Below are 10605 nucleotides of genomic sequence, written 5' to 3' on the forward strand. Positions count from 1 at the left end.
ATATGGGGGCTAAATTAGGTTTGATTGTCCTTATGCAAAATATAATTTCTTGTTTTTTATCATTTCAATTGGTGGGGGGGTGGGGGTTTCAAATATGACAAGGATGTTCTTGACGGATTTTGTGAGATTCCCTTGAAAATCAAAGCAACACACACAACCCTGTCTAACAAGTTCCAGCTTTATATGATGAAAATATTTTCCAAAAGGAAAACTTAGTGGTCACCATGAAGCGATTCTCCAAGCTAAAGGTAAAAGCAATCTGACGATAAAGTGAAGACGACAATGAAAACACGATGCAACGCGAAACACAGTATAAAACACAAAGTGATAGTCAGCCTCGGTGAATTGTGCAGCATAGCTCACTATGCCTGTCCACGCCAGCTCATTTTACTGCCGTGGGTTAAAATAGTAATCTACACGTTAATTAGAGTTCCTGGCTCAGCCGTGGGCCTCGTGCGCACGGAGGACATACTTTAATTATGTGTGCCATAATGTGATTTGTCTTTATTTATCTCACAGAGCAGCTTAAGGTCAATGTGAGAATTATATATAGTCACACCGTCCATTCAAGCTCTTTGTGGGATCGGCATTCATTTCAAGACTACAGAATGAGGCTATTATTATCTCTACAATACATGAAGATGAGACTATTTTAAAATGACTTTATCATTTAGGTTATGCACTAAAGACAAGGTGACTAAACCAGCCGCAAGCACTTTACACCTAAGAAAGTGAATCTCACAAGGAAATGCCCAGTTCGTATTTCAAACTAAAATCAAAAGAAAAAACTATAAATTATATTTTACATAAAGAAAACAAAGTTCATTTGATCTGCAATTAAGATGTTCTTTTATGAATAATTAAGCAACTTAAATTCTCATTACTGTAGTGTGAAAAAAATGTCACTGTCTTTATTATAATAAAGTAATTAAAAAATAAAATCAGCATAAATTAAATTCAGTACAAATGATGTATAAATACTTAACATTTTAAATAATAGATTACCTATCTATTACAATAATGCAAATAAAACATTTCCTTTCAATGTAAATAAAATAGTAATAGGCGAAGAAAAATAATACAATATCATTTTTTATTTTCTCCTTTTGATTTTGATGTGATATCTGAGCACCTGGACATTTCCTGACAGTTTTTGTGAGATTCACCAAAGAAGCTTTTTTTTATTTATTTTTTTGGCAAAAACACATTCCTTTGCAAATTTCAGTTTGGTTTATGATCTATTTCTTTAAATAACCTTCACATGCTAACCATTATTTTTGACACACGGTAGCTCTAGATGCAGTTTTCTTCAGGCTGGATAACGGATATCAACACCTTTCAAATGTTCTGTACATTTCCGAACGACAAAAATAAATCAAAAGCAAATCTAAATGAATGTTCGTGAAGACAATATGAGCATAACAAATATGATCCGCCTTACGAGGTAATAATGTGTGGACGCAGACAGACTGTATCGAGACGTAGCCTCATTGTTCCAGGAGCGACATCAGTTATTTAACAGGTCTTCACCGTAGTGGCTCCAAACCTGCTTCAGTATTAAAGGAAGGAGTCCTATGTCCTATGTGAGGGGGGTAATAGGCATGAAGGCAGACGGCTGTGCCTTACAGACAGCATTCTTCACTCAGACTGAGAACTCGGCTCCGTTCTTCCGGGCACGAACCATCAGGACCTGAAGACGGAGTCCAGCAAAAGGGTTGAACCAGAGCAGAGAGGGCGGCCCACCGAAAACAGACTTCATCCCCTCCCATCGCACCCGCCGCTCCCACGTGGGCTTCTCGTTCTTCAATCGCTCGATTTCCTATGCGGGTCAAGCAGAAATGTAAAGTTATGGCTAATACAGTCAGCCCATTGTTACAGAACAAAGGTAGCAAATATCTTCTTTTCACTGGTTTATTATACATAATAAAATATGTGACCCTGGACCACAAAACCAGTTTCGAGATTTATACATCTCCTGAAAGCTGACTAAATAAGCTTTCCATTGATGTTATGAAAATATATATGAAATATTGAGAAAATCGCTTTTAAAGTTGTCCAAATTTAGTTCTTAGCGATGCATATTACTAATCAAAAATCAAGTTTTCATATATTTACGGTAGGAAATTTACTAAATATCTTCATGGAACATGATCTTTACTTAATGTCCTAATGAGTTTTGGCATAAAAGAAAAATGGATCATTTTGACCCATACAATGTATTGTTGGCTATTGCTCTTCAAATATACCTGTGCTACTTATGACTGCTTTTGTGCTCCAGAGTCACATATTTGTCATTTTTTTAATTTTTATGATTAATATAATAAAAATAAAATAAAGTAATATTTTATTATATACATATATACAGGGTATATACAGTGGGGAAAAAAAGTATTTAGTCAGCCACCAATTGTGGCATGGAGTTAAATTAATACCTTTTAAGACCCTTTTTTAAGACCTCATCGCCAGTCCAAGTTTCAACCGGTTACATCGGCAACACTTTAACCTACATTTATTATATATTGATTGTAAGATAGCACAACTAAACAGACTTACTTTGTGATAACTCCTTATCAATTGAACATAATTCAGTAGTCGGGAACTAAGCACAAGAGAATTAATTGAGTGACTAACCAATGCAACCCAAGAAACAAGCATTAGACCAATAAACAAAACAACTGACAAAACTTATTGAGGAGGGGAAATAACGGGGCAATGAGTTCACACAGTATACTCAAAAGACGTATTTGTAACATCAACTCTTATAACTGTCTGCAAACCATAGCTGTTTTGTGGCACACTTCTCATGACAAACACCTGACTGATCAGACAGTTTAGCTGTGATTACAGAGTGCTTGATTTGATGCAGAATTGACAGAGTGTCAGTGTCTGAATGATCATGGAAGGTAAAATAATGATCACAACTATTACATCATTTTAATTGTGCATCCCAAGCCCATGCCAGTAATTAAAAACCAGCCCAAAGTAGCGCTATTACCATGTCCCAAATATAAAAATGTCATTTCCATCCCTAAAAGACATATTTTACAGTCACTGTTATGCACATTTATCATAAACACAGCTCAACTGCTTCCTACTAGTGTGGCCCAAAACATTTAGCACATTTTTATTACAGATAGAATGCAAAATGTTTCAGTACAAGCATTTCAACCAAATGTAATTTATGCAATATTTTAAACCTTTAACCCACGGGGGAAAATCAGCCCATGGCAACAGTTTAAAAGCAGCCCAATTTCGTGAAAAAAACAACAACAACCCTGCATCCAACACCAGCTGCAGAAGTCAGATTTGACTGATCACGGGTCAAAAGTAAGGAGAGATAACTGACAAGATGTTGGAAGATTTGCTGCTCAACAGATCCGGAGCTCATTGACAAATATCTTTTATCGTAAGATGTGCTCCCTTTACACAGTGCAAGCACGATCGCGAAATCGAAAGTGAACTACGACTGCAAGCGCTCATTCAAAAAGGGTTTAAATACGCCACATATTGATAGCGGCGCCCTGATGCGCGAAAATAATATACAATATTAGAATGTTTACGGAAGCGCACACAAAAATCGCGGGAGCGGATGGGAGCATGCGATAATGGTCAGAAGTTCAGCGTGAGCGGGATCAACAAGCCCCGCGCTGTCAAATCTTGCGGGATTCCATAAATAAACAACACAGAACCCCACTATTCGGACAAATATACATAATGTAAAGATGATACAAAATTTAATACCTTGGAAAATGGCATTTAAGGCTTTTTAATACTTATTAAGGGCCTTAATTTTCTCTAAATTTATTTATCAACTTTTAATACTTTTTAAGGACACCCTGATATAATATATTAATATAAATAAATTAGAACTCTAATGCAGCAAATTTTAACTTAGATCTTTAACTTAGAAATAATGTAGAATAAATTGAAAATATCTTTTTTTACTGCTATATTTTACATAAAATATTTGTAATTTTTTATTTTATGATTAATATAATAAAAATAAAATAAAGTAATATATATATATATATATATATATATATATATTTATTTATATACATATATAATATATTGATATACATAAATTAGAACTCAAATGGAGTGAATTTGAGAAATAGTGGCATACAATGAAAATCATCTTTTTACTGCTTTATACCTGAAATATTTATTTTTGATTAATATAATAAAATAAAATATACATAATTACATATGTAATATATAAATATAAATAAATTCAGTGAAGATCTGAGAAATATTGTGGCATAAAATGAAAATATCTTTATTTTTACTGCTTTGTTATACATAAAATATTTGTAATTTTTATTTTTATGATTAATACAATACAAATAAAATAAACTAAAATATAATATTTTAATATATACATAATTTACAATTAAAATTCAGTGAAGATCTGAGAAATATTGTGGCATAAAATGAAAATATCTTTATTTTTACTGCTTTATTATACATAAAATATTAGTAATTTTTATTTTTATGATTAATGCAATTAAAGAAAATAAAGTATAATATTTTAATATATACATATGTAATATATTAATATAAATAATTCTGCAGGGTTTCCCCCCTCCCCCCATAATTATAATCCATTGGTGGCTGTAAAAGTTCAGTTTCATCAGAAGTAATGCTAGTAACCAGGTCAGAGGACTTACCGTCTCATCATTACAGATGGAGTGAATCTGCGTGCCGAACATGACAGCAGTGAAGGTGAGAAACAGCAGTGCTTCCAGACACAGGAAAATCAGCAGCATGACCGCCACAGGTGGGGAGAAATCACTACACTCTACAGAACAGATAAGAACAACACAGATGAGATGATGCTGTCAAAACCAATGCTGGAGATCAAATTCTCAAGTGCTTTGTGCTTTGTGTGAGGAATAAAAGAACAGTAGTAAAGACTGCACTATAGCTTCTTCTTCTAATGCAAAAATCATTAAAAGCATAAAAAAAAGAATGAAACACATACTTAGTGACATGCAAAATATGTCAATTATAAACATATATGAATTGTAAATATTAATTATAAAAATTATTATGCATTGAATATAATAAAAACAATGAAATGCTAGTTATAAAAAACATACAAAAAGCCAGTTATAAAAATGTACAAATTATAAATGTTAATTAAAAAGATTAAGCTTATTAACGTATTAATTCATACATTTATTGAAAATGTAATAAATATTATACATGCTATTGCTTTATAATTATGTAGTATTTTATATACAATGCATGAACATAAAACTCAATTAGAAAAAATACATATACGTATACAATGTGCATATACAGTGCTTAACAGATTTATTAGACCACCAAATGCAAGGTTTGTGCCAAAGCTGCCCTAAACTAACAGCATTGGTGATTACCAAAATCATGACTTCTGAGATAAGTTGAATGTGCCGGCTCAAACTTGGGTATAAAAATGTGAATTCATAGACTATTTAGATTACTTGCCTAATAAATCAGCACATAAATCAGAGAGTGCAATCACAATGTGTTTTCTTAAGGCCAAAGTGGCTTATCAGAGCAAAAGAAGCCTACAATGACACAGCACACTGAATGTCAATACATTGCTCTTGACTTCTTATGATAGCCTCTGTCCTTCAGTAATGGCGTGCCAATCTCAAATGTCTATTACCCACCATTCCACTGGACTTTGACACAGGTGAAGAAGTGGAAACCGCAGAGACACAGCGCATGCAATGAAATGGAGGCTATGTACATCTGAGAAGAAAAAAAAAAAACACACTGAAGTTAAATATTATTCAAAATTAAAAGTAAAATGCTTTTGTCATGCTTTAAAATACTGGTTCCTTATTATGAAAACCTCAAAATGTTGTACCCTGATGCCTGAAACGTTTATCAGAGTAAAGGTCAGTGGTTAAGAGCAATAAAGCAATACACAGTTTAAATGGTAGCCTTACTACAATCATAATAATTACAGTATAAGATCACTATATAAACAAAGAATTGCAGTGGAGTTATAGAACTGATTTATAATAATGTGGTCACAGCTCATGCAAACAGATGTTAGAGCCAAATAAATAATTTCCTATAAAACTAAGGCAAAAGAAGGTTAGTAATTCCACCATAATATATTGTAAAAGAAGCGAGAGCAGTCTCAGACACACTCACAGTGAAGAGCACAAAGAATCGCTGATTGTTCTCGCCCACACAGTTGTTGACCCAAGGACAGTGGTGATCCATCTTCCTGATGCATCTCTTACAGATACTACAACAAACAAAACAGGAGAAAAGACCATACCATTTATAAAACGAGACGAGAAACGTCTAGAAGTCACTGATGCTTGGCCTTGATTTAAAGGGGATATTTAAGGTAAAACAGGATTTTTCTGGCTAAAAACAATTCCTCCTTAGTCAACTATACACTACTAGATTTTTTTAAACAGAATAATACTTTTATTCATCAAGGAGGCATTAAATTGATCAGAAGTGACAGTACAGACATTTACAATGCTACAAAAGATTTCTATTTCAGTTAAATGCTGCTCTTTTGAACTTTCGATTCATTAAAGAATCCTGAAAAAATGTATCACAGTTTCTACAAAAATACTAAGGATTACAACTGTTTTCAACATTGATCATATGAAACATTTCTTGAGCAAAGCAGCATATTAGAATGATTTCTGAAGGATCATGTGACTCTGAAGACTGGAGTACTGATGCTGAAAATTCAGCTTTGCATCACAGGAATAAATTATATTTTAAAATATATTACAATAGATAACAGTTACTTGCAATTACAACAATATTTCATAATTCTAATGTATTTTTAAGATCACACTAAGATATGACATCCCATGTTTACATCAATATCAATATGTGTTTACATATCAATGTGGTATTTAGTAACTTGACAGGGAGGTTTTTATTCATTCCAAATACAAAAATGTGCAAAAAGATACAGTATAGTAGTAAAATCCTGTAAAAAGAGGGTGAAAAAAAAAAGACAAATATTGTTTTTGGAGCAAGAAACCTGGTTTGAAATTTTAAAATGCTACAAACGTGTAGATTGTGGACCCGTACAGATAAAAAAACTGTTAGCAAAAGCTTTGCAAGTAATAAATCAGATGTTGGTCTTACCTGCAATGGTGTGCCCTCTCTGGTTTAATGCTGCAGCATTTCGGACACTTGTAGATGACCTCTCCTGGCTTCAGCTGCAGACTCTCCATGTATTCTTTAGTGGCGTTACCTTTGGGAACGGCTCCCTGATAATAACATCACACTTCACATCAATAACACCCATCACAAAATCGTCATTACCACATTTAATCAAAATAACAGTCCTTTCTTACCGGATCCGTCAGCATGGTTCGAAGGTGCGACGTCAGCGCCAGCACAGCCAGGAAGTTAAACGCCACACCGTTGATGAGAGAGAACCAGAAGCTTTTGGAGGGGAGCAGCATGACAAAGTTCACCACGAATTCTGCGTACATAACCAGAAACCAGGTCATGAAGGCGCACACCATCCCGCAGCTGTCCTGGATGAACCAGATGCGGCTGGCTGCCACCTCCTCCTCCCCTCCGCTGAGCAGGGGCTGGTGCTGCTCCACATCCCTCAACCGGTGTCCTGAAGACTGCATTCTCACCTGCAAAGAGAGAGAGAGAGGCTACCATTGGATGGCCATTCCAGCCAGACATAACACTGATTCACATGCTTGTCTATAATGGTACTGTATAAGCATGGGAAAGCAATACATGGCATGGTGCTACAGTGAATAAAATTTGGCATAGAAACAATTTTCACTAGGACATTGCTCACAAATCTCACAAATACAAATGGCAAGTAACACATTAAATCAAATGTGTCATTTTGAAGTAAAAAACTCTTGTAAAATATACTCCAATAATCTTTCTTTTATTTACAACTTTGAGTAGCAACTGCGACATAATGGGTTTGATTTCCAAGGGAATGCATGAATCGATATAATTTACATTCTTCAATGCAATGGAAGTTGCTTTTGATGAATGCATCAGGCAAATGCGTAATGTTGATATTTACTAAGACAACTATCACTATTACTACTGCTCATGCTTAGAGTTTTACAGTGCTATGGACATGAATGATACCTCAAATTGTGTGGCTTGTTGAGGATAGATGTGTTATTACTTTTATAAATGACTGAATATACATTTTTATGGCAAATAAAAAAATGGGTTCAAAAATTAACGGAAAGATATCCGCCATATCTATAAATCAGAATAGCACAGGCCCTCTTTTGACTTGAGTCAGTAAGCAGCCATATTTAATATTTGGAATTAGATTTATTTTTGTATTTTCCATTTTCATTTTCATTTAAGGTAAAGTTGAACTAAATTTGTTGAGTGTTTTTCTCTTTTTTTAATAGTTGTTTTAATAAGTCTGTATAGTTTTTATTTATTTATTTTAGTATGTCAAGTTTAACTGCTTCTCGAAGCTTCATTAAATTAGGGATGAACCACTGATGTCACATGGACTATTTTAACGATGCTCTTACTACCTTTCTGGGCCTGGGAACGTTTCAGTTGCATTGCTGTCTATGGAGCGTCAGAAAGCACTCGGATTTCACCAAAAATATCTTAATTTGTGAGAATCTGAAGATGAACTAAGGTCTTACGGGTTTGGAACGACATGAGGGTGAATTATTAATGACAGAATTTTCATTTTTGGGTGAACTATCCCTTTAAGTAACAATTTTTTTATGGTTTTAGTTTTAGTTAACTATAATAACCCTGTATCGGAATGATTTCTGAAGGATCATGTGACACTGAAGACTGGAGTAATGATGCTGAAAATTCAGCTTTGCATCACAGGAATAAATTACATTTGAAAACATATTCAAATATAAAACTGTTGTAATTATATTTCACAATTTTACTGCAAGTTTCATCAAATAATCACAGGCTTAGTGAGCAAAAGAGACTTCTCTCAAAACATTTAAAAATCTTACCAACCCCAAACTTTTGAATAGCGTACTTTTAATCACACATGCGCTTCTATCTAAATAATATAATAACCCACTAAATATTTTAATAAATTCCCAAATCCAACTGGTATCTATCCTGGTATCACTGGAACGTCATTGCTAATCTGGTGTCTTTTGTTAAAGAAACAAGGCAGCAGTTTCTATCTTCAGCTTGGGCTGAAACTTAGCATCTCATTTACATAAATACTTTTGAGATGCAAATCGCTTACAAAACAAAAGGCCAAACAGCCTAAAAGAGAGATGTGAATGGTCAGTGCCAAAACTGACAATCTACACTCATTCTAAAGCAGAAACCGGACTGAAAAATACTGAGATTCTTTACAGTAGATGCTCACCTGCATGCATTTGCTTTTCTGACAAACTGAAGTTTAATATAGTGTGAGGGGTTTGATCAAGTGATGCTTTTCTTAGCAAGTGCAAATGACTCACCACGCAGAGCGTCCCTCACAACGACATCCTCTCGAACCCTGTCGGGTTTGAACTCAAAGGCATCCACAGTCTGGACCCTGTAGAGGGCACACACAGAAACAGAGAATCATGGGATAAGCGATTATAACCCGCGGCAAGAAAGGAAAGTGTGTCAGTAAGCGGGGCAATGCAGAAAAAGCCTTATTTTCAGTCTTACAGCCGTCATCTCTAATAATAATCATTTAAACAAGCTCTATATTTTACAAAGTGAAATCTGAACCCTAAAATAGCACACAGGCTCAGCTATATGTCATAGTTAAATAGAATAATGGTCTAATTATATTTTCTAATCTAACAAATTCTGATCGTTTCTTGCAAATAACTTTCTACGGCTATATTAATTTAAATGTCGTCTTGTTGAAGTCAAACATAACTACAGTTTGTTTTGTTAAGAGACTTTAACACTGGCTTATGCAATGTCTCACACTTTTAATATGAAAAACGTCTCAGGTTACTTATGTAACCATGGTTCCCGGAGTAGGGAACGAGACACTGCGTCCTCTAGGTTTCCCATAGCGACCCCTAGAGGACGCAGTTCGAAGTTCCCATGAAAGGGAACGTCTCAGGTTACTTATGGCGCTTTTCCACTGCATGGTACGGCACGGTACGGCTCGGTACGGTTCACTTTTTGGGGGTTTTCCACTGGGTACAGTACTTGGTACTTTTTTTAGTACCACCTCGGTTGGGGTTCCAAGCGTACCGTACCGTTACCAAAACGTGACGTGTAAACTCTGCTGATCACGGATTGGCCGGAGAGAATCGTCACTACCTGCGTCACTGAACTTGCGACATGAGACACAAACAGACCCGCTAGATTTAAATCAGCACAGCCAGCGAAGGATCGAACGCAACTGTTTTGAACGAGCGCACCTTTTTTAACAACCAAAAAGTGGCTGTTCCCCCTGTTGCGGAAGAACAGACGTTCCTCTCGTTGATAGCAGAGGAGCGGATCCAGCGAGAGCTTGATGGGGCGACGCGGAATGAAAACGTTTTTTAGGAGTCTCGGCAGTAGAGGCGGCGCAACTATAACGACATGTGAATAATCCCGCCCACTCTAAAGCGGTACTGAACTGCAGTGGAAACACAAACCGAGCCAAACTGAGCCGTGCCGTGCCGTGCCGTACTGAGCCGT

The 10605-nt window shown here is 35.4% G+C and overlaps 1 protein-coding gene across 1 annotated transcript in view; it reads right to left on the minus strand.

Moving 5' to 3' along the window:
* Positions 1-1188: 1188 nt before the first annotated feature.
* zdhhc7 (zinc finger DHHC-type palmitoyltransferase 7) overlaps positions 1189-10605 on the minus strand; it is a 12451-nt gene continuing 3034 nt past the window's right edge. The window contains exons 2-8 of the mRNA XM_016293057.1: positions 9435-9511; positions 7335-7628; positions 7123-7247; positions 6154-6250; positions 5661-5742; positions 4671-4801; positions 1189-1819 (exon numbers count right to left, since the gene is read on the minus strand). Of these exons, the coding sequence (XP_016148543.1) occupies positions 1643-1819; positions 4671-4801; positions 5661-5742; positions 6154-6250; positions 7123-7247; positions 7335-7622 (900 nt within the window). The 5' untranslated portion in view covers positions 7623-7628; positions 9435-9511 and the 3' untranslated portion in view covers positions 1189-1642. The remainder of the gene's footprint in view (positions 1820-4670; positions 4802-5660; positions 5743-6153; positions 6251-7122; positions 7248-7334; positions 7629-9434; positions 9512-10605) is intronic.

Source organism: Sinocyclocheilus grahami, unplaced genomic scaffold, assembly GCF_001515645.1.
Source record: "Sinocyclocheilus grahami isolate Dianchi unplaced genomic scaffold, SAMN03320097.WGS_v1.1 scaffold14.1, whole genome shotgun sequence".
Classification (NCBI taxonomy): Eukaryota; Metazoa; Chordata; class Actinopteri; order Cypriniformes; family Cyprinidae; genus Sinocyclocheilus; species Sinocyclocheilus grahami.